The 25,203-nt window shown below is 40.4% G+C and overlaps 1 protein-coding gene across 6 annotated transcripts in view; it reads right to left on the bottom strand.

Moving 5' to 3' along the window:
* The window catches only part of dysc (whirlin protein dyschronic), an 817,084-nt gene that overhangs the window by 164,455 nt on the left and 627,426 nt on the right, over positions 1-25,203 (bottom strand). For 3 of the 6 annotated variants that reach the window (XM_083113360.1, XM_083113362.1, XM_083113361.1), the window contains one exon: positions 24,029-24,140. The exons of the other annotated variants lie outside the window; for them this stretch is intronic. In XM_083113360.1, the coding sequence (XP_082969486.1) occupies positions 24,029-24,140 (112 nt within the window). The remainder of the gene's footprint in view (positions 1-24,028; positions 24,141-25,203) is intronic. 6 annotated transcript variants of the gene reach the window in all.

Here is a 25,203-nt window from a genome sequence, read left to right as displayed (position 1 = left end):
TCGAAGCTTTAGGTTCACATGAACAGACAGGCTAATCGGGACTGGACTTACAGTTTAAAGTGAAAGTGAGGTCCGAACAGGGCCTCCAAAATTTTTCAAAATTTCCACTTCTGAAACTGTTAAATGGCGTGTGCAGTTAAAGTAAAAATTATGATAATAAAAAAGTAATGAATCCAAGCGTGAAGGTAAACAATATCTAGCAACTTAGATTTTCCTGTTTAATCATATGTTGTTGCGATCATCAATCATTGCGTTTCAATAACTAATTTCCTACTAGAATGCTATTCTAAGGAATGGTACGATACGAAGCTATAGATTGAGTGGCCATTTCGACTCTGTTAACAAGACCTATTCTACGGTTCGCCATATCTTCTGAGTTCCATGCTGCAAACAACCAATAAGAACCAACTGAAACAGGTGCGTACGTTTAATTTACAGAGCGTAATATTGATTTGCTTCCTTTTCACGATTGTTACATTTTATAGTAGTTCAAAACAGGGTTGTTAGAGGTCCAAGAACCCGTAAATTCTAATGGGTTCGATTGGGTTCCGGTCCAGGACCGGAAACTTTTTACTCGCGCAATTTAAATTCGGTCCACGTTGTGTATTGTTGCGTTGACAAAAGGTTCTTGGACCGAATTTAAATTGACCCTTAAAAAAGGTCCCTGGACCGTATTTAAATTGATCTGGTAAAAAGATTCCTGGACCGAATTGAAATATTTTACAGATAAAAAGGTTCTTTACGGTCCAGAACCCATTTACGCTTGCTGATTTTCTCTCCTGGACCGGAATTGAATTTATTTAAAATTCCTGGACCTTCAACAACCAGTGGCGTCGCTAGGACATCTGCCTTGGGGGGGCTGCAACCAGATACATGACTTACTACTATTGTAAATATTTTTAAAGTTTGAAAATAGCAAAGTGATTAATAATACAATAATATATAACAAGTATAAGGAATTAAAACTAACATAGATTTACTGCATTAATTTTTATGAAAACAGATGGATATTCTTGTTCTGTTTTTCTAATGCTGGTGAACTATGTCTTTATGTATCAGCTGTACTCTGTGGTTCGAATTTCTTGCAAAATTATCAATAACACAATCCACAAACATTTCATGGCACTCTTCCTTTTCCGATTTCCGATTTCAGGCGCTTACTTCGAATAATAAATGTGTCCATTGTTGTACGAACAACAGTAAATGTCACAAAAAGCTTTGATAACAAACACACAATATCACAAACTCCGTAACCCAAAACGCACCACTACCGTTTCCTCGCGTAGCAACCGTTGTGAAAATAGAACAAATGACGGCGATCGTTTGTATTGTTGCCAGCTAAAGACATGACGTGTCAGATGTAAGATCGTAGTTTAAAAAAAACTATGTCACAACAAAACGATTCTTTCCCAGAATATGTATCTAGAGGTATGTTCCTGCATTAACAATTGTTCAAATATGTTTTCTCGAAATACTGTATGTAATAATAGCTAAAAATTGGGGGGGCTTATCGAGGGATTGGGGGGGCTGAAGCCCCCTCCAAAAGGGCCTAGCGACGCCACTGTCAACAACCCTTGTTCAAAGTAGTCTGCAGTCCCGTCGAGATAACGGGAGTTAACAAGGAACATGGAACGAACTGTTGAGTGACATTTAATGCCGTTTGCTGTCGGAAGTTTGCAAAGGTAAATGAATTCTTGTTCAGCCTACTCTACAATATCGTCTATGGCAGTATTTCCTTTCGATTTCGCCATCTTCCCTCTGGTAAGAAATTACGATGAACTTCTTGATTATACATAATCTCAGCCGGTTTTAAATTTATCGCTTTTCATATTCAAGAAATGTACTAATACACCACAAATTAGGGTAATTTTCAGCTACACGCACACACAATGGAAGACTGATTGCACAAAAGACAACTACAGTAAAACCTCGTTAATTCGGAACCCGATAAGCCGGGCTTCGCTTAATCCGGACAGGCAAAGGAAAAAAACAGAATGTAAGGCTACAAGTCAACAAGAGAACTTCCCAAAGAAAAGGCAGTCAACCACTGATGACATTCTGTTTCCCGCAGACTTTGCACTGTACTGTATAGTCTATATAGGTCTATGCCCTTTAAATACACCATAATAAACATCTTTTGTTGCTATAAACGTAGTTTTAATGCACTTTCTACTGTTCTTTTAGCTTATTTCAGTTAATCCGGACTCTTATATTTTCACTTAACTATTTCTTTTGAAATATTTAAACATTTGTTTGAAATATGATTTCATTAATATTGGATTGTAAAAACAATCCATGATATCAGGAAAAATCAGATTTGTTATTTAATTGGAAGCTCCAGCTCGTAATAGCCCGTATACAAACAATTATAATTATTTTTATCTGACGCGAGGCCCCTTGAAGCGCGGGGCCTCGGCGAGTTACCCAACCCTATTGCTGGCTGTGGATGCAGGCATGAAACCATAATTAATAAAATCGAAACGAATCACTCACTACTTACAAGCTACTATTATCGAACTAGGAACTGTTTTTTTTGGGGGGGGTATCGATTCTTAATTAGAAGTTATTGGCGTATATGTGAAATGAGAAATTCCAGGGGGTGTCATGGGTCAGGATCACCCAGACAGCCCCCCTTCTATAGTTACGCCTCTGCAAGCAATAATATTTATATTCTGTGGACTCTTTTTGTAAAACGTTATTAATAACAATGAGGATGAATGATCCAGTTCAATGAAATACCAATGTCCTGGCCGGGAAACAAACCCAGAAACGTTTGTGGCGATCAGGCACGTATCTTGAAATACATTTCGGGAGGGGTCCGACTAAGGGTGTTAATAATAATAATAATTAGAATAATTAAATAAATGAAATTAAAATAACGTTAATTAAATATGTAAATTAATTAATATTTTATTGTTATTATTACATGAATAGGTAAAATGGTGGTGAATATATATATATATATATATATATGAAAGCATGTATTCATTATCTAGCTTGCATGAAGTTAAGACCGCCAAAATTTATATAAAAACAACTGACCTGGCAAGGAAATTAATGTCAAATGCTAGATAAAGGATTGAATATTTATTGAACAACAAAAAAGAGGGCAACAATAATTATACCGTGACCACTTTTAATTGTCTATTATTGACGAAATGTAAAGTTCATGATTAATATTTTATGCATAATATCATAAGTAGTTGTGTGCATAAATCTTTGGAACTGTCCGTCAAAGCCGTATCAGCCAAATTCCTTGCCTTCCAATAACTTCAGCGTAAATAAGTAACCATCGGTTACATAACAAGTGCTAAACAATTATATTTGTTGGTAAGTCTTTCGGGGGGGCGGACCCCCCTGGACCCCTCCCCAAATACATCATTGGTGGCGAGCTGAATTTGATGTTTTCATAAGCGTCACTGCTTGACAAATGTTCATTTCTGTATGCACAGCCTTAGTTAAGACTTGTAGAGTCCGCGTGTATTCGGAACATCTCCAGCTGACTGCGCGAGTCTAGCCAGCGAGCCTACGAACAGTGTACAGCGTGAACAATAGAGTTAGCTATAGGCGCAGAGTAGAGATGACGTCAGAGGTTCACTTCTTGATTGGAGGGGTCGGGAGTTATGATTCGCTCCCAAGGTGCAAGCTCAGAACGGTCAGAGCTGTTACGGAAATAATCTCACTCTAGCTTCTGCACTTCCTTTGGGAGCTTTTTTTCTTTCATCACAGACACCCAAATGAGGAAGCTGAAGATTGCTGGGCGTCGTGACAGTTGAAACACGTACATCGCGTACAAACGAAACAGTTAACCGACAATCAGCGTTCTATTGTGTAGACCGAACGAGACGGGCGTTGGTGATAAAGGAAATGAAGTAGAAAGGAAGGTTGCGGTGTGATGTTGCTGGGCGACGCCTGGCGCAGTTTTTGCAGCCTTGGGTCATCTTTACGTGGTCTGCGTTCGGAAGCCTGTTGCTATTTTTATCATCTCGTGGTCTTGAAACTAAAGCCCCTGTGACCTCTGAACCAGCGAGTTACCAACTTATGTCACTACTATATTAATTTTCGTTGTTTATACAACTATACACACGTAAATATATTCCTTACACATCATAATTGCAATTTTAGTTAGGTTTTTAAGACTAATATTGTACAGTAAAACCTCGTTAATCAGGACTAATGGGAGGATAAGTTGAGTCTTCAGGTAAACAAAGTTAATTATTGGTTTTCGTTTAATTACTTATTAACATTATAATGAAGTGGTAATTACACTGATATTGCTAAGACTGATTGATCGATTGATTGAATTGTTGCCAATCGGGACAGGACTTACAGTTTAAAGTCGGATCCGAACCACTGTGTGCCTCCACCGGGTATGGAACCCAGAACCCCGTGATTACAAGGAAACGACTTTACCACCATCGGGGAGGCCCGACTTTGCTATGCAAGAGTGCAATTCATACATGAGTAGAGAAGAAGGTCTAAATATGGGCGAAGGTTTAAATATGGGTTTTGGAGTTATCAGCGCTACTGGGTGCTGCAGCTTGGCAGAGGCTATTGGAACTGGTTATCTGTCAAGGACAAAGGTTGCGGCGCCAATTCGCAAGAGAAAGTGGTGGTTAGTTTCGGCCTTGGACGCTGTTATAGAATTGCGACCCCCGAAAACTTTTTGCAGGTATGTTTAACTCAGTATTTTCTGAATTCTCATCTGCCTTGTATAGGTTATGATATTAGCGGTACATAAAAGAAATGTGGGCTTTTATAATGCCATGATTTGTTTGCGAAATATATACCACAGAGAGCGAAAATAAATTGAAGAAGAAAAATAGTGTGATGGTCTAAATATGGGCTATGACATGAGGTCTAATGTTGAGATCACATTTTCAACAAATATTTGGATGTTTTTCTTAATTTCGATTTTTCCCATTCCGCGTGATTTTCAAAACAACAGAATATTCATAAATATGAATTTTATAATGTTTTAGCGATAAATGACTGTTTTTTAAACTAATTGCTTTTTGTGATATTGCCACTAGTAGCCCATATTTAGACCATAATTTTGAAATACATCACATCATTTTACCATTTTTTAGAAATTGCTTCTTTTTTTTTTAAAAAAAATGGAGACCTTCTATACTTTAACATGCTATTACATTTAAGTATATATTTCATAGATATGCATTTTAAAGACAGGTGCTTGATATATTATTTTTTTCCCTCCGAAAATGACAACATAAAAAGGGGGGCCAATATTTAGACCTTTTCCTCTACTGTTAAAAGAACGGGTGATTATTCTGCATAAATTAACTGTAAAAGACTTGACAGTGACATATCCAGTATCCTCCTTCATCCCTTGTGACGTCACAGGCTCAGAAGCAAATTACGTAAAGCGGGGCTTTCACTTCCTCTTTAGTCCGCTTGAAGGACAAAGGTGCTGCAGACGCTTTTTGCAAAAGGACGCCGACAGCCTCTCTCAGTGACTAATGGTTGCAGCACGGAAATGAAGTCGCTTTCGATCCAAACATCAATATGACGTCATCTGCCATATGTCAACCTCGTACCACACACGGATTATATTAAATTCCCTCCCCTCCCGCTTCAGCAATTCCTCGCATTAAATTAAACCGCCTGCCTAGTCCAATATAACCGAGAAGTCCATTACCTTAAGAACTATTGTCCTCAATATACAGCGACCGCTTGTTAGTGAAGAAAATTATGCACAGCTAGGTTATTGATCCCTACTGTAAGTTTTTGTAAAGTCACTTACTGTTACCGTTAGGTTAACCGCGATGAGAGAACAGAAATCGACTAGAAATGTAAGGAAACGGTCAGGGTTTTGGCCTCCTTGCCATGGGCGGAGTTTGAGCTTTTGCTTTTAGCGGGGGAGGGGGCAGACTCTGGGAGAAGCATATGATGTAACTGAGGGTTATTAAATATCCCTAGTTTATAAGGGGTTCGGAGGCCTTCGCCCGAAAAAAAACAAAAAACAACAACTTAACAACACTGAGTTTTAGGCCTTTTAGATTTGAAAATGTTAAATTTCCTCGCTTAAGTAAACAAATATTAATTTTTATATTGGTTGTCAGTTTTAAAAGAAGAAAAACAGTACGATTATTGCATTTCATTATTTTTTTATTGATACAATACTCGTATTACTTTAAAAAGTTACGGTACAATAGTAAGCATCAGAAATTTTAGAAAAATTAAATTGAAAAGTTCCTTTGATGCATCAGCAGTAACTGTTGACTCAACACAGTCATTTTACGTTTTTCTTTCTTCAAACTGTACATATCAATCAAATCGTCTAACACCCGCTATTGCGGCGCAAATACCGCACATGCCAAACGTCAAGATTTGCGGTATGGCTTCATAACAAAAATGTAGTAACTGAACTTAATCATGTGTTATTTTTAGTCTTCTTTAAGAACTCCGCCTATGCTACTTGCACATTTTGTCATCTCATCTCATCTGCAATCATGGCAGTTTCTCTTTTAAGTTGAAGTGTCGGATTTGTTAATTCCGCCATTTATCATGTCTTTGTCTTTTCGTCATTGTTTTGTCACAGTTATTAAATGTCGCACCAACATTTTGGGGGATTATTGTCCTTAAAATAAAATTCAACGTGTATATATATTTTTCCAAAAAAGTATGTACACCCTGCCACCATGTTGCAATATGTGCGATTACGCTGGAGGAGGGGGGCAATCTGATTGGTTCCAAGTCAGTTTTGCTCGTAGGTGCACCATTTAATCCATTACATAAAGGAAATTAATTTAGTATGAGGCAGATCATGTAAAGTGCTCAGTAAAGCTAAAATAGTGACTTTTAGTAATAGAGTAGATAGGCTGTCACATTTCAGTACTTCGTGGGGATTAAGATGATCTGGGTGTGACGTGCAATTGTCCTTGGGGGGTATGGGCACCCTTGATGATGTGTACGAGGAACAGGAAAGATTGACTGATTGGATTGATTTGGTGCTTTTAGTCCACTTTATGCACAGTAAGGCTAATCGGGACTGGACCTACAGTTTTAAAGTGGGACCCGAACCACTATGTGCCTCCACCAGGACTCGAATTCGGGACCCACAGGAAAGATAGAGAAACAATCATGGTGCTGATGTGAAAATATTCACCACACGATAAGAAAGTGCCAATATCTATTATGAGCGTTAAACACCTTCTGGATCAGTTTAAATTGGAAGTGTTTGATAACCCGGCGTATAGTCCCGACTTAACGCCGAGTGATTTTAATCTCTTCCCTGCATTGAAGAACTGGCTAGGAGGCCAAAGCTTCAAGACCAATGAGGAGCTTCAACACAACATTCAGGTCCATCTCACATCACTGGCGGCAACGTTCTTTGCAGAGAGGATCGGAAAGCTCGTCCCACGATATGACAAATGCTTATATCTTAACGACGATTATGTCGAAAAGTACCCAGGTGTGTACATAACTTTTGGTAATGAATTCATTTTGTTACTTACACTTGTCTTATGTTTATGGTCCATCGGAGGTTGAAAAAAAAAATGGCCCTCGTACTATTTCGAGTCCTTCAAAGTTGTCGGCACCATCTGGGCAATGGTGGGTTTAAAATAGTGTCAGCCCACCCACCTGCCCACCAATATACCTTACATGAGTCATTTATAGTTGACCAAGAATCACACGTAGAGGGATAAAGAGCATCCTCCATGATGTAGTGTAAGGTCATCACCTTGTAATCAACGGATACCGAGCGAACCCTATGGCATGACATAGCCAGTTCGGCACCCACTTTAAACTGTAGGTCAAGTCCCGATTAGCCTTACTGTGCATAAAGTGGACTTAAAACAGCAACTCAATCAATGAATCAATAAGAAATAGAGATTGAAAGAATGGGAGAGGTAAAGATAAAGAGGTACACTAAGATAAAAGGAGAAATTAAAAGAAAGGAAGGACAGAAAGACGACGATGAAAGAGACAAAAGAAGCGAGAAAGAAGAGAAGAAATAGAAAACAGGAAGAAATATATCTACAAGAAGATGAAGGAACGAAATAAAATAGAAAGAAGTAACGAGAAGAAACAGAGGGATGTGTAAAAAGAGAAAGAACATTAAAATAAAAAATGAAAAGGAGAGAGAGAGAGAGAGAGAGAGAGAGAGAGAGAGAAGGCATGAAAAATAAAGATAGAAAGAGAGGAAAGGTAAAGAGAAAATAGAGATGAAAAGGGAGAAAATGCAGATAGAAAGGTAAAAATAGAGATAGAAAAGAAACACTTAGATATAAAGAGAGAAAATAGAGATAGAAAGAGAGAAATTGAGATAGAAAGAGAAAAAGAGAGAGAAATAGAGATAGAAAAAGAAAAATAAAGATAGAAAGATAAAAATAGATACAAAGAGAGAGATAGAGATAGAAAAAGAAAAAATAGAGGTAGAAATAGAAAAATAGTGATAGAAAGAGAAAAATAGAGATAGCAAGATAATAACAGAGATAGAAAGAGAAAAATAGAGATAGAAAGAGAAAATAGAGATAGAAAGAGAAAAATAGAGATAGAAAGAGAGAGAAATAGAGATAGAAAGATAAAAATAGAGATAGAAAGAGAGAGAAATAGAGATAGAAAAAAATATAGATAGAAAGAGAAAGATAGAGATAGAAAGAGAAAAATAGAGATAGAGAGAAATAGAGAAAAATAGATAGAGAGAGAAATAGTGATAGAAAGAGATAGAAAGAGAAAAATAGAGATAGCAAGATAAAAATAGAGATAGATAGAGAAACATAGAGATAGAAAGAGAAAATAGAGATAGAAAGAGAAAAATAGAGATAGAAAGAGAAAAATAGAGATAGAAAGAGAGAGAAATGGAGAGAGAAAGAGAAAAATAGAGATAGAAATAAAGAGATAACGAAAAAAATCTTAACATCAAAGACTACAGGAGAGCTAACCTTAAAATATGTATTTCGTCCAACTTTGTGTCAACCCTGGTAACGTCATTCAACGTGCATAAAACACTCAAGAATGAACAAACATTGTACAGGTAATTGACACTTCAAACCACTAGCCTGCTAGTATTTTCACGTAACCAGAAGATAAGAAAAAATAAATCTAAGCTGGCTATTAACTCAAAGTACCTACTTGTTGCCTCGTCTCACTCATCACTGTAAAAGCACTTATTACCAATAGTGGCAACCTTAATTGCCGCGATTATAGCTATGGAGAATCAATTAAGCCGCTGGAGGTGGATCGCCGATTGAAATGGTTAATGAGCACCTTCCTCAATGTGACGTAAGACCAAGAGCATTGGCGTGGACGAGTACGTAAACATGTCTAACGACCCGTTATTGTTTAACGTGTATGATTACGGCTGGTTTGGGCTTAAAAAGGCATAACAACGAATCTTCAAGCGTGCTGGGGAACTTTTATAAGGGCCTCAGCCCCCCAACCCCCAGGCAGGAGCAAAGTAAATGCAAACTAGAGTTAATAGGTTGCTAGCGCGTCAATTACAGGAATAACTTCCCGTTAATAACGAAGCGATAGAGTCAGTTCATTCAACTATACAAGATAACTTGGGATTAAGTGTTAACAGTTGAAGTTTAAAGCAGAGTTGATAAAGGTCCAAGAAGCCATAAATTCTAATGGGTTTTATTGGGTTCCGGCTGCAGGACAGGAACCAATTTTCTCGAACAATTTCAATTCGGTCCAAGATTCGTATTTCTTCATTGAAAAAAGGTCCATGGACCGTATTTAAATTCAGCCGGAAAAATATTCCTGGATCGTATTTCAATTGATCTGGAAAAAAGTTCCTGGACCGAATTCAAATACTTGTGATAAAAGGTTCTTTACGGTCCAGAATCCATTTACGCTTTCTGATTTTCCCTCCTGGACCGGAATTGAATTTATTTAAAATTCCTGGACCTGGTTTAAAGTATTTGTATTGTTATAAACACTGTTGTAGTCTCAAAAAATCCAGAGGGTGTACGCTAATCTTCGTGGATCATGTTTCCATTAAATATGTGGATGAAATTTTTTAACTACTGAAAGAAATGCCATTGATAGCAGAATAAAAATGATAACTGCCATAGATGGGGAATATTACAATAGGGAAGACATTTTAGAAATATGAAAGCACATTGTAATGATTGAATTTAAACCAAAATAATACAGTAGGACTCGAACCCATGCCGTCCCGCAGTCGGAGTCCAAAGCATAGCGCCTTTGACCGCACGGCCACGGAGGAGGACCTTTAGAATAGGCACACCTCTAGTTGGGCAATGAGAACCTCACGTTAGCGTACGAAAAGATGTTTCCTTGAGTTTCGTGAAATTTCTCGCTCCTCAAGCACCTAAACGGTACTACCCTACAAGAAAACTGCACGGAACATTTTTTGTAGATAATTTTGTATAGATTAATTTTTGTCATAACTTATATCGCTGTAAAATGCTTTTCAAGCGAGATATTTGCGAGAAACTGATTTTGGGCGCCATTTTTCAAAGATGGTGGCCAAAGCATGGGTGGTAGAGGGGTGCAAAATTAATATGTTGTTAAGAACATTTTTACGAAGATAATAAAATTTGTTCCAGTTTTCCCGGATTCCCCCCCCCCCTATTGGACCTCAAAAGCATCCCTCGTGAACTGGCCTTTAGTGTTTTAAAGGCTACAGTAGCTAGAGCATGTTATTGTATTAGGCGCATCCAGAAAGTAAGTTTCCCATTCGCCCACACTTGGCAGGCCATGCGTATTGAAACCGGTTTTGCGCATGTGTGAGAGGCACATGCCCTGGCTAGTGAATGTCCTAGAAGACGCCTCCCGAAAGTCCTCAGTAGCGTCGCGGCAGCGATGAAACATGGCGGCTCTTATTCCATCTCCCGCCGCGTGCGAGGTTCGTTCGGTGATCAAGTTCTTGAACGCACAAAACATACAGCCGATCGAAATTCATCGTCAGCTGTGTCAGGTGTATGGGCCAGACGTCGTGAGCAAGCAGATGGTGCGTCGTTGGTGCAGGACATTTCTTGAAGGCCGGCAAAATGTACATGACGACGAGAGCAGGCGGCAGTAATCGGCCGTTGTGGACGAGCTTGTTGAGTAGGTGCAGCAGCGCATATTGGAGGAGCGTCGCGTCACGATCACGGAACTCAGCAGCCATTTCCCGCAGATTTCTCGGTCGTTGTTGCACGACACTGTTACCAAACGCCTCTTGTTCCGGAAATTGTGCGCCTGGTGGGTGCCGAAACAACTGACGCCCGAACACAAAGGAAAACGCATGGGCACGGCGCTGACATTTCTGCAGCGTTACCATGATGATGACGATTTTCTCAACCGGATCATCACAGGGGATAAAACGTGGGTTACATACAGCACCGCAGAAAGCAAGCAGAAGTACATGCATTGCCGTCGCAGTGAATCTCCATTCAGGTCGAAGTTCAAACAGACTGTGTCGGCGCGAAAAGTGATGTGCACGGTGTTCTGGGACAGACAAAGCATTCTGCTCATCGCATTTCTGCCCAAAGGTGAGATTGTGAACGCTAACCGTTACTGTGAAACACTGGGGACATTGCGACGAGTCATTCAGAATAAGCGACGCGGTAAGCTCAGTACCGGGGTGATCTTGCTGCACGACAATGCAAAGCCGCATATGGCTAGGCGCACTGCAGCCCTTCTGGACAGGTTCGGTTGGAAGGTGTTCGATCATCCATCCTACAGCCCGGATCTCGCTCCCAGTGATTACCACCTGTTCTTGCACCTGAAAAAGTTCCTTTCCGGTCAACATTTTCACAGCGACGAAGAGGTACAGACGGCTGTCACTCAGTGATTCGGCGCCCACGCGGCGGACTTCTACGACGCAGGTATACATAAGTTGGTCCCACGCAATGACAAGTGCCTGAATTCCGGTGGAATTATGTTGACAAGTAACTGGACAAGTGCTGTATCTGTGGCAATAAATTATTGAATGAAATAATGTTTCCTTTTTGTGCACGACCCCAGGGAAACTTACTCTTTTTGTATACTGTTATTAACTTTAATATTACTGCTAATAACACTCAAAATGTTGGAAATATACTTTAAAGACCGCACGGCTTACATTGAACAATAAAGTCTTCTGGAGCTGTTTCTGCCTGTCTAATCGAAAAAACCCCAAATCACCTCTCTTGAAAAAGGAAGATTTTCTACGTGGGTAACTGCCCGCCCTCGCCTACCCGTGTTGCCGCAGTCTCTGAAAAGCAGAACTGGGGACGCACGCGTTACCGAAATTACGTGAATAATTACAAAGGTACTTCTACCAACTATACCTTGATAAATTCAGAATTGAGGATTTATTTTCCAGGAGAACACTTTTTTTAGTTTGTGCATGCGAAGTTACATTGGAAAAAGAAGTACCAAAGTGTGTAAACAGTAAATGCCAGTACTGTATGACAAAGTAACGGTAATTATTTCCTTTGAGTAAGTTAGGAATTCTGCTGACCAAAAACAGAACTTAACCAATTCTGCTGAGACGTAGAAAAAGGACGTAAACTGACAGAAACAGAACTTAACCAACGCTGTTAATACGTAAAAAAGTCACGTAAAGTAACTTATCCAACTCTTCTGAGACATAGAAAAGCCACGTTCAAAACGGAAACAAAACTTAATCAACTCTGCTGAGACGTAGAAAAGCGACATAAAATAACGGAAACAGAACTTATGCAACTCTACTGGGAGGTAGAAAAGCGCGTAACGTAACAGAACCAGAAATTAACAGCTCTGCTGAGACATAGAAAAGCCGACGTAGCAAGATAACACAAACAGAACTTAACCAATTCTTCTGAGACGTAGAAAAGAGACGTAAAATAACACAAACTGATCTTAACCAACTCTGCTGACACTTAGAAAAGTGACGTAAAATAACAGAAGCAGAACTAACAAACTCTGCCGTTATGTAGAAAAGTGACGTAAAATAACAGAAGCAGAACTAACCAACTCTGTTGAGACGTAGAAAAGCGACGTAAAATGACAGAAACAGAACTTAACCAACGTTGCTGCTACGTTGAAAAGTCATGTAAAGTAAAAGAAAAAACTTATCGAACTCTACCGAGACGTAGAGAAGCCACATACAAACGGAAACAGAATTTAACTAACTCTACTGAGACGTAGAAAAGCCATGAAAAAAAGAACGAGTTGGTGTTTGAAGTCCACTTTATGCACAGTAAGGCTAATCGGGACTGGACCTACAGTTTAAAGTGGGATCCGAACCACGTGTGCCTCCACCGGGTATCGAACCCGTGACCCCTTGATTACAAGGCAATGACGCTACCACTGCGCCATGGGGGAGGCCATGAAAAGAAAAACAGAGTTGAATTAACTTAGAAAAGCGCGTAAAATAAACAAACGGAACTTAACAAACTTCCTGAGACGTACAAAAGTGACGTAAAATAACAGAAGCAGAACTAACCAACGCTGCTGTTATGTAGAAAAGTCACGTAAAGTAACGTAAAAATAACTTATCCAACTCTACTGAAACGTAGAAAAACCACGTAAAAACTGAAATAGAACTTAACTAACTCTACTGAGAGGTAGAAAAGCGTAACAAAAATACGTAACAAACAGAAACTGCGAAAATACTGAAGCGTAGAAAAACGTGTGAAATGGACGTTTCCATTGAAATGGAGATGTGACACCTGTTGAAAGAAATGAATTGCAGGCGAATAACAGAAAGAGAGCGGTTTCGTGAAAAATAAATATAACAATGTAGGGCAACAATAAGCGATAAGAGAAATACAGGGTGTCCCGGAAGTCTTTTGATTACAAACTTTATTCATATCCGCTATATGCAAGGTAGAGATGTGAAAGTGGTGGCAAAATGTTGGAAAACTAACCAAGTTTTCTTGTTGCAGGTTTGAGTAACGTGGCTGTAGTGTAGCAGTGTCAGTCCCCAGTAAAAGCGGGAAATGTTCCCAAATCAGGAAAACGCTCAGCATGTCCTCTGGTATCACGAGACCCGGTCACCATTAACAGTGCAGAGTGCAGAGGAACTTTGAAATGTACAGAATTCTTTCGTCTAGAATATCTGCCATCAATATCTGCCACCCGATGTCAAGAGCATTAATTCCGGATTCCTTGGCACTGACACTGCTACACTACAGCCACATTACTGAAACCCGCAACAAATAAACTTGGTTAGTTTTTCAACATTTTGGCACCACTTTCACATCTCTACATTGCATATAGCGGATATGAATAAAGTTTGTAATCAGGGAAAGACTTCTGGGACACCCGATATAATTCAGCTGAGATTAGGCTTTGTCCAAAAACGAGTGGCGCTGCTGGACGACTTCTGGAAGTGAAGACAATGGTAAGTAGTCTTCTTGGATGTCCAGATGAGTCGCAGTGAAAGTTGTAACGCGGGTCTTGTCTATAAGCCCCACCGTGCCGAAAACGTGATCCAAGAAAGGAAACCAGAGTGAAAAAAGCACAGCTCGCTTGTTGTGCAAACATGTTTTTCACGTATCCGAGCAATTGGCGGCGAACTGCTAAGAGGTGCTGCAACTAGGTTGGTAGAGTGGAAGACCCAACCTCATCTTCTTTCTCCTTCGAGAACAGAAGTCGATGACCATTGGCTCTGATTTTTAACTTTCGTGGGGTAACTGGCACGGTGCCTACAAACATGAATCGACACAACTATGACAAAACCGAGAAAAAGACAAACATTTTCATCTCGATATGAAACCGAGAAAGACATTCATTTCAAACTATGACAAAACCGATTACATTGTGCGTTTTTGCCAGTAAATTTGAGAATGATATCCTGGAACTTATGTTCTTGGGGTTTTAATTTCCATCAGACGCTTTGAGGTAATAACATTTCATACCCGATTGTGTGAATGACATCGTGGGGCCAAGTAAAACAATTTGTGAAAATGGATCAAGTTGGTGTCATTAGATCTGTGAAGCACAAGAAATTTCAAAACAAGCCAAAAAACCGTTGAAAATTCAATTGAAATTTGTGACCCAGTTTTGGGTATCGTGGCCTGGAGAAGAGAATTTTGATCAGAGGGCCATGAGACCCATTTCTGTGTCTCACATAACGAACTTCCGTCACTTGAACTATCAAGCTCGTCCAGTATTGCACGCAGATTTTCTGCTTCTTGTTCATACATCGTCAACAGAACAAGAAAACATACAACAGAAGTGCATCCTCCATAAAATATTGCACGAAATGCAATCTGCACGTTCAATCACACAGAATATAGTCTTAATTTCTTCTTCCTTTATTTTTCTCCTTCTTTGTTTAATTCTTGCCTGAAATACAACAAATATCAAACAACGATGCATTAAAAAACGCATCGATTGTTGTATTGAAAATCAACAAAATAAAGTCATCATAAATACTAATCACAGAACACTAGGTTTATTACTACAATGTTACGGCCATTTCTACGCCATTGTTGTAATCGCCGGTTGCTATCTAGGGCCAGGCTACGGAGTATAGTGTAACATTCCGGAGCGAAAACAATATCTTTGATCATGTTAGCAAATGACAAGTGGAACCCATATAGGGGTATCGCGGCCTGAAGCAATTGCTGAGGTGAGACACAAAAGTGCGTATCACGGCTTCACGAATGGCAATACTTGAGACCCACTTTTCGGTCTCATGGCAGTCAACGTGTTAAGGCGGTAGCGGGTAGATCCGAACCGAAATGTATTTCTAGACATGTGCGTGTTAGCACCGGCCCTGCATTATTCTGTACCTTCTACGAATCAAACCTGAGCAATCAATATGAAAATCAAGAAGCCACACCATGGCTAATATGAACGTAATCTTAAACAATAGCTTACATCGTCTATGAATCTCCATTGCAAGGTGCTTCGCAAGTTAAATGACTTCCATACAACAAACACCACAAGCGAAAGAGTAAATATCTTCAAAGAATATTATTGCAAAACCACACGCGAAAGAAAATAAGAAAAATCTTCAAAAAATATTATTGCATCTTATCAAAAAACACAAATAAATAGTACCAATTTATTAATTTCTGGTACAAATATGTACCTTTCTTCCTGATTTTTTTCTTGTGCATTTAGAAACTAGGTAATCTCGTAACAGTAACTTCTGTATCACGACACAGATGTCACTCCAAGCTTGAACGATTCGCCTGCCATCTATGATCTAAAGATTCAACAAAGCGTTTTTAAAGAGAAAGGCTGTTTTTAATTTTGTTTTTCTCGTGTGTTTTAACCCATTTTTCGGCACAAATTTTTCACTTGCTAAATTTACATCAGCTTTACATTAAATAACTTTTAGACACACTAAAAATCGAAAACCAATGTTATTTTGTTTGCATGTACAGGGTGACTACAAAAATTTTGGTGTTGCATATGTGCAACGTTAGCTTAAAGAGGTATAAAAATTATAAAATTTGAGAAAATTTGTTTGACTGCTACCACAATAATTTTATTCCTCTATAACATACAACCATTGTGTTTGAGAAGTTTTTATCAACATAAAGTATTACGTATGCAGTTGTGGCACACTTAATTGCAATTCTTTACATAGTTGGATACACTATGAAATTACTTCAACATCACATTATATTACTGTTAGAGGCACTGATAATGCAAAACAAATGCCATATTGTTTCAATAGGGTGACTATGAAAAGGAATTTATTGTTGTAAGTTGACTGCTGATCATCAACAATTAGGTGTTTATTGTCGTCAGTTGACTGCTGATCATCTTTCATTGTTACAGATTGAGTATGCATTTCTCTCTCCCGCACTGTGTCAAAGGGGAAGTTGTCAGCGACCATCACGTTGTCATCGGCTTTCTTCTTTATCTGTAAACTTCTGCTGTCTCTGGAGGAAGAACGACAATGCTTGCTTCCACATGGGATGAATTTTGAAGCATCTGTAATGCTTGAGTTGTTGGTTAGGTTTATTTCTGCCACTTTTGGGGCATCGATGAAGAGACACTCACAAATAACACACATGCCCAGGTCCCCGGGTTCGAATCCGGCCTGGACATGGATGTTTGTGAGTGTCCATTCATCAATTTCATCATATCATCACTCATCCCTATCTTTGCAAATTAGCCAAAAGTAGCACAGAGGGCAAAGTAAAATAAAGCAATCAATCAAACACATATGCCCAGGTCAGGATTCGAACCCAGGACTCCTGGCATCGTGTCATGCTGTGCTAACCACTTTATTATGGAGGTCGGCTAATACTTCAAGTGTGATCAACTTTTCACGGTGCATAGTTGTTGTGTATCGTACTTATATCTGAAACGCAACATGAATGTATTAGGACAGATTCCTAGATAGAAAGTTGTAAATGGTTTTTTATAGCCTTTACGCTGACGTTGCATTTTATGGTACACTAATAAATATATCATAATAACTCCAACAAATCAAACCAGAGGTGAAGCGTGGTTTCTAGCAGGATATGTAACGAACACAGTCACATGAAAAACACGGTATCAAATACGGCAGTGTTACCAGGTAAAAAAAATATAGAAAACATGACGTCATCAGAAAAAATCGTAAAATAATGAAGAATGGAACTTCTTTGATGTTAATTACACAGACTTCAGAAAAGTTTACCATTTAAATCCAATTTTAAAAATATTTTTTGGGGTGTTGCAGATCTGCAACGTCAGCGAAAAATGGGTTCAATAAGGAACGTCGTTATAATAGAAAGTATCATCGACAATATATATACATGCGCAACAAGGTCTTTATTTAAGGCTGATGAGAGTATAGTAAGGTAGGTCGCATACTGAAAAGTGTATGTTTGTGGCACTGTTGCTTAACCAAGATATTAAGGGCAGTAAACAGGCAAAAACTGCATTTTTGACACTCCTTGTCGGCGCATAACAATGGAAAGCGACAATGTCCCACCAAAACAAGTGTTTATGAGAAATAAGGGTTATACTCATAAGCGTAACTCAGATGGCAGTGTGGTGACAAAAGGTTACCAACTGAGGAAATTTGGTGGCAAAGGTTGCCAATGCAGGAACTTTGGTGGAAAAGGTTGCCAATGCAGGAACTTTGGTGGAAAAGGTTGCCAATGCAGGAACTCTGGTGGCAAAGGTTGCCAATGCAGGAACTCTGGTGGCAAAGGTTGCCAATCCAGGAACTCTGGTGGCAAAGGTTGCCAATGCAGGAACTCTGGTGGCAAAGGCTGCCAATGCAGGAACTCTGGTGGCAAAGGTTGCCAATGCAGGAACTCTGGTGGCAAAGGTTGCCAATGCAGGAACTTTGGTGGCAAAGGCTGCCAATGCAAGAACTTTGGTGGCAATGGTTGCCAATGCAGGAACTCTGGTGGCAAAGGTTGCCAATGCAGGAACTCTGGTGGCAAAGGCTGCCAATGCAGGAACTCTGGTGGCAAAGGTTGCCAATGCAGGAACTCTGGTGGCATAGGCTGCCAATGTAGGAACTTTGGTGGCAAACGTTGACAATGCAGGAACTCTGGTGGCAAAGGCTGCCAATGCAGGAACTCTGGTGGCAAAGGTTGCCAATGCAGGAACTCTGGTGGCAAAGGTTGCCAATGCAGGAACTCTGGTGGCAAAGGTTGCCAATGCAGGAACTCTGGTGGCAAATGTTGCCAATCCAGGAACTCTGGTGGCAAAGGTTGCCAATGCAGGAACTTTGGTGGCAATGGTTGCCAATCCAGGAACTTTGGTGGAAAAGGTTGCCAATGCAGGAACTTTGGTGGAAAAGGTTGCCAATGCAGGAACTTTGGTGGCAAACGTTGCCAATGCAGGAACTCTGGTGGCAAAGGTTGCCAATGCAGGAACTCTGGTGGCAAAGGTTGCCAATGCAGGAACTCTGGTGGCAAAGGTTGCCAATGCAGGAACTCTGGTGGCAAATGTTGCCAATGCAGGAACTCTGGTGGCAAAGGCTGCCAATGAAGGAACTCTGGTGGCAAAGGTTGCCAATGCAGGAACTCTGGTGGCAAAGGTTGCCAATGCAGGAACTTTGGTGGCAAAGGCTGCCAATGCAGGAACTCTGGTGGCAAAGGTTGCCAATGCAGGAACTCTGGTGGCAAAGGTTGCCAATGCAGGAACTCTGGTGGCAAAGGATGCCAATGCAGGAACTCTGGTGGCAAAGGTTGCCAATGCAGGAACTCTTGTGGCAAAGGTTGCCAATGCAGGAAATCTGGTGGCAAAGGCTGCCAATGTAGGAACTTTGGTGGCAAACGTTGCCAATGCAGGAACTCTGGTGGCAAAGGTTGCCAATGCAGGAACTCTGGTGGCAAAGGTTGCCAATGCAGGAACTCTGGTGGCAAAGGATGCCAATGCAGGAACTCTGGTGGCAAAGGTTGCCAATGCAGGAATCTGGTGGCAAAGGTTGCCAATGCAGGAACTCTGGTGGCAAAGGTTGCCAATGCAGGAACTCTGGTGGCAAAGGTTGCCAATGCAGGAACTCTGGTGGCAAAGGTTGCCAATGCAGGAACTCTGGTGGCAAAGGTTGCCAATGCAGGAACTCTGGTGGCAAAGGTTGCCAATGCAGGAACTCCGGTGGCAAAGGTTGCCAATGCAGGAACTCTGGTGGCAAAGGTTGCCAATGCAGGAACTCTGGTGGCAAAGGTTGCCAATCCAGGAACTCTGGTGGCAAAGGTTGCCAATGCAGGAACTCTGGTGGCAAAGGTTGCCAATGCAGGAACTCTGGTGGCAAAGGCTGCCAATGCAGGAACTCTGGTGGCAAAGGCTGCCAATGCAGGAACTCTGGTGGCAAAGGCTGCCAATGCAGGAACTCTGGTGGCAAAGGTTGCCAATGCAGGAACTCTGGTGGCAAATGTTGCCAATGCAGGAACTCTGGTGGCAAAGGCTGCCAATGCAGGAACTCTGGTGGCAAAGGTTGCCAATGCAGGAACTCTGGTGGCAAAGGTTGCCAATGCAGGAACTTTGGTGGCAAAGGCTGCCAATGCAGGAACTTTGGTGGCAAAGGTTGCCAATGCAGGAACTCTGGTGGCAAAGGTTGCCAATGCAGGAACTCTGGTGGCAAAGGTTGCCAATGCAGGAACTCTGGTGGTAAAGGTTGCCAATGCAGGAACTCTGGTGGCAAAGGTTGCCAATGCAGGAACTTTGGTGGCAAAGGCTGCCAATGCAGGAACTTTGGTGGCAAAGGTTGCCAATGCAGGAACTCTGGTGGCAAAGGTTGCCAATGCAGGAACTCTGGTGGCAAAGGTTGCCAATGCAGGAACTCTGGTGGCAAAGGTTGCCAATGCAGGAACTCTTGTGGCAAAGGTTGCCAATGCAGGAACTCTGGTGGCAAAGGTTGCCAATGCAGGAACTCTGGTGGCAAAGGTTGCCAATGCAGGAACTTTGGTGGAAAAGGTTGCCAATGCAGGAACTTTGGTGGAAAAGGTTGCCAATGCAGGAACTCTGGTGGCAAAGGTTGCCAATGCAGGAACTCTGGTGGCAAAGGTTGCCAATGCAGGAACTCTGGTGGCAATGGTTGCCAATGCAGGAACTCTGGTGGCAATGGTTGCCAATCCAGGAACTTTGGTGACAATGGTTGCCAATTCAGGAACTTTGGTGGCAAAGGTTGCCAATTCAGGAACTCTGGTGGCAAAGGTTGCCAATCCAGGAACTTTGGTGGCAATGGTTGCCAATTCAGGAACTGTGACGAAGTTTGCGAAAGTTCTGTTGCGAGTGAGCATTCCATATTATTCTTATATTATCTAATCCATATCTGAATCACGATTTAGAGATAGAAATTAAGTAAAGAAACATTTTGTACCTACGCGTATGCTACATTTTGGACATAAATACTTTTGAATATAGTGCGTTATTTAAATACAATTCTATACACAGGGACTTAGCAATACTTGATCTACGGCCTACATTTCCGCAAGAGATGTAACAGTTAATCACAGGAATGTGAAGGTGATTAGATTTTCATACAATGAAATACAGAGTATATGACGTGTTAATAATATACGCGTACTTAAGAATTTATTGTCGTGGAAACGACAGATGTAAAAGAATATTGTGTTACCAACAACTGTCGATTTTTCCCCCTTCGTAGACACTTGTTACAGTTATGTGTCATTCCAAAACACATTTCGCTCTCCTATTTATAGGGTACGTATTTACAAAGTTTCCTCAATTTTTTCCCAATCAAAATAAAACTCAATATTGTTTTAACGGTATTTGGAGTGATGTGAAACAGTTTGGTGCAATGAAATTATATTTCGCAGAAATCCGTATGGTAGAATTTCTCACCCTTTGTAACTTTACATATCTTTAAATGATCAGCCGATCACTCTTCCCCAACTAACAATAAATAGTTCATGAACAAAATAATAAATCCCGACAACTGTTTCTGACATCTAAAAACCTACAGTCTAACTTACCTCGAGAAAAGTTGATTTCTCCGCCCCTAGCCTCAAGACACCAATATGTTACACTTACCAGTGTAGTGATTCTATCTATGTCAGACGAACAAACTTCATTAATGCGATCTTCCTGCGTGACGTCGCGTTTGATATATACGAGGGTAATTCAAAAACTAAAGGCGATGTTGTGTTTTCGCAGGAATAAACGAAGACTGTGTTTGTCTGACGTCACCACGTGTATTCTTGGAGTGACTTGGAAGTAGGAGTATCCATCACTGTCCATTCAGTCGAGTGTCTCGGAGCAAAACGCTCACACGTATGGATGCGCCACTCCACGATAATGCCAGGCCTCATACAGCAAGGGCAACAGTAGACACTATGCACAGGTTTGAATTGCTTCCTCATCCTCCGTACAGCCCTGATCTGGCGCCATCGGATTACCACATCTTTACTCGTACTTCCGGCAAATGCCCTCTATTGACAATGGATGCAAACAAAACGATTCTCTCGCGTTTCCTGATGCCGAAATATACCTGCCAGAATGCCATGAACCTCAAATTCCAAGAATTATGCCTGACACGTGCGTGCAGCTTTCCTAATGGCCAATGGCCGTTTTGTCTGCGAGTGTCGTCAACAGTGGCGGCGATTGGCTTCCAAAACTAGGAGGGGCAATGTGCAAAAAGTAGGGTGGAGGACAAGGGAAGTTGCAAAAAGTTGCAAGGGAAGTTGCAAAAAGACTCACGTGTTGTTTTGGCTCAAAGGGGATGCACTTAGTCTCGCAGCTGGAGAATTCCTTTAGTCGAAACTGGTACACTAGATAGATACAGGTTTAAGAGGTGATGTTCCAGATTTCAAATTCTTTGAATTCCTCTTTCGAAGTAGCGACGAGTTTGACTCGTAATAAACCATTGATCGGACCCCCTTCCCGCCCGCACTCTTGTATGTACGCTGGGTAGGTGGCAAGTCAGGGGAGGCCCGGACCCCACCCCCCTAACGACCCCCACTTGTTACGCCTATTTATACTAACAGTACATGGAAACAGAAGTTGGGGTGTTGTTACTTTCCAAAGACATCCGCACTTCATGACATTGAATGAACTTTGACATTTTCAACAGGGGAGGTAAATTTTTTTCAGGGTCTCAAAATCCATAATATTGAATTTTCATGGCGTACTTCAATGCATAAAAAATCAAGCCAGACAAAAAAAAAAATAACTTTGTCAAAATTTCAAAATAATTGCTCACTCTTAAGGTGAAGGAGGGTATGAATTTCTCCACATGTTGCAAGTGGAAGCTTTTTTAAAGTCGATTATAAAACTAGAAACGACATTTGAAAAATATGATGAATAAGGATTTTTAGAATCCTACGCATTCCTTATGGGGGAAAAAACGCAACAACTTCACGTTAGACTAATCAAATGGAAGTTTCGACTTTTCCGCTCGTCAATCACATCTTCAATCTGTCCTCTTTCCGTTCATATATTTTTTTTCTATCCCATAGGAAGTTTGATATTCCCAAGAGAACAAATCAAATAATACTACCTTACGCCTCATGCATTTCTCCTTGCCTTCCACTGCCCTTAAAAGAAACTTATTTGTACAGTGGTATGTTACGCAACGGGCATTCTTGAAAACAGCTTTTGCTTGCCGCATCAATCCATCCGGAAGTGCAGAGCTCTAGCTGAGAAAGCGCACAAAGGTAGCTGTGTTACGTCGGTTGCCATGACAACCGTTGGGCCGCACGTTTTGCTTTTCCTACTAGCCCTTCATCTAACTCTAGAGCCAATAGCCACCGATGCATATTACAGTAAAACCTCGTTAATTCGGACCCCGATAAGCCGGACGTCTCTTAATTCGGACAGGCAAAAGATTAAAAAAAGCAGAATGCAAGGTTTTAAATGTGGCTACAAGTCAACAAGAGAACTTCCTAAAGAAAAGGCAGTCAATCACTTAAGAAATTCTGTTTCCCGCAGACTTTGTACTGTACTGTATAGTGTATTTAGGCCTATGCCCTTTAAATACACCATAATAAACGTGTTTTGTTGCTATAAACGGCTTTCTACTGTTCTTTTAGCTTATTTAAGTTGATCCGGACTTTCGTTAAACCTGTCAACTTATCCCATTAGTCCGGAATAACGAGGTTTTACTGTACTTATTTTTGTCAACAACAACTTACTCAACTTTGAATAAGGGAACCACGTTACTAAGTTTCGTAGTTGCCTTCTTTTGTATTTTCTAGAGATCAGAGATGTCTAGAAAGTGTCTTATAAATAAGACTCTGGTAAACAACCACATTTCTACTTCTGGGAGTCCATAAAACGTAATTATGGACGATTTGTAAACAATAAGTTCTCTTAGTATGGCACAATATAACTTAGTATACCGTTTAACCATGCTAGAAAAGCAAAAATATATAGTTCGAGTGCTTACTTATAGATTCGCCACTATGATTCAAACTAATAATTACCATCGTGATAAGTTCCTACCATGCAGTAAGTAGTAACAATCAAAAACCAATTACTATTACTTAAACACTAGTTAACGGTGCAGACTTAGTGTACTGAAAAAGGATCTAAAAGTAACTGCGCGTGTAAAAAAGGTGCTACTAGGCCTTCTCCTATTTATACATAGCGATAAAGAAACTTCAGTAAGCCAGAACTGATAATCCGAAGAAACAAACCTTGATATAGTGAAACAGATCATTGTTGTGCGTTCGATATAAAGCTACAACAATATAGCTTCGCACCATACCTGATTGTTGACGTCATAGTCCTCGTCATTGGACAGCGCCAGATCAGATGTACCACGTGGCGAGCACTGATTGGTCCGAGATTCGGGGGAGTCTGCGCTGTGTGAATGCGTCCTGGAATATGGGACGTGGGTTTAGCTCTTCTGAACAGAAACTAAGCTTACCTGCTTCACTGTACACTGTTCAGCAATATAAACTTATCAAAAACAAATGTAAATACAAATTATATAAAGCAACCAAAACGAAAGGGAAGAAAACTAAAGCGAGAAAAGAATGCTTTGGTAGAAACCAACTTATGTTTCAAAATATTATGCTGAATAACAAAACGATGGACTGGTGGTATATTTATAAGGAAACGTCCCGCCCAAAAATCGTGGTTTCTTAGTCCTTTATAACAGCCATGCTTTACTTCAAATTGCCCATAACTATTATTATTAATTTGTTTTATGCTTATGCGAAGTTGACATCAGCCTGATTAGCAGCGGTGGCGCCAGGATCTAGGAGTGTTGAGTGGGTGCGGAATGAAATTCAGGGGAAGCGATGTTGAAAACAAAGAAAAACATGCATGCACCATTTCATCAAATACCAATCAACTTTAAGTAGCCCTTCTATGAAAATATGCCAATGAAACTGAACAATATTAGTGACGCTTCATTTTTGCTTGCATTGACTACAACTTGTTTTGTATCTTGAAACGAACAAAGCTTGTTTGAGTGTTGTTTTAAGTCTACTTTTATGCACAGTAAGGCTAATCGGGACTGGACCTACAGTTTAAAGTGGCATCCGAACCACTATGTGCCTCCACCGGGTTTCGAACCAGAGACCCCTTCATTATAAGGCGACGATGTTGCCACTAAACCATCGGAAAGACACAAACCAAGCGTTTTAAGGCAGGCCAATGACATATATTGTGTCTTACAAAAGGAGAAACAATTCTTAACATCAATAATAACGAAAGAAAGACAACAGCCGCTGATCATTGTAGAGACTGTCCCCCAGTGCATGAAAGTAAATGCAGCTTCCGTTTCTGATAAGGATCAATTGCTTGCCTATTGTATGCAATAACAGTGGTCTCACTTTGAAAATACAAAGAACGTCTACTCTCAATATGATGTCATGGTTTTAATAAGTGATAAAATAATATGACAAAATAGAGGGGGGGATAGGTTTTGAAAAG

Source organism: Lepisma saccharinum, chromosome 27 (assembly GCF_977018435.1).
Source record: "Lepisma saccharinum chromosome 27, izLepSacc3.1, whole genome shotgun sequence".
Classification (NCBI taxonomy): Eukaryota; Metazoa; Arthropoda; class Insecta; order Zygentoma; family Lepismatidae; genus Lepisma; species Lepisma saccharinum.
The sequence above is the reverse complement of the archived record's forward strand: the minus strand, read 5'-3'. Positions and strand labels throughout refer to the sequence as shown.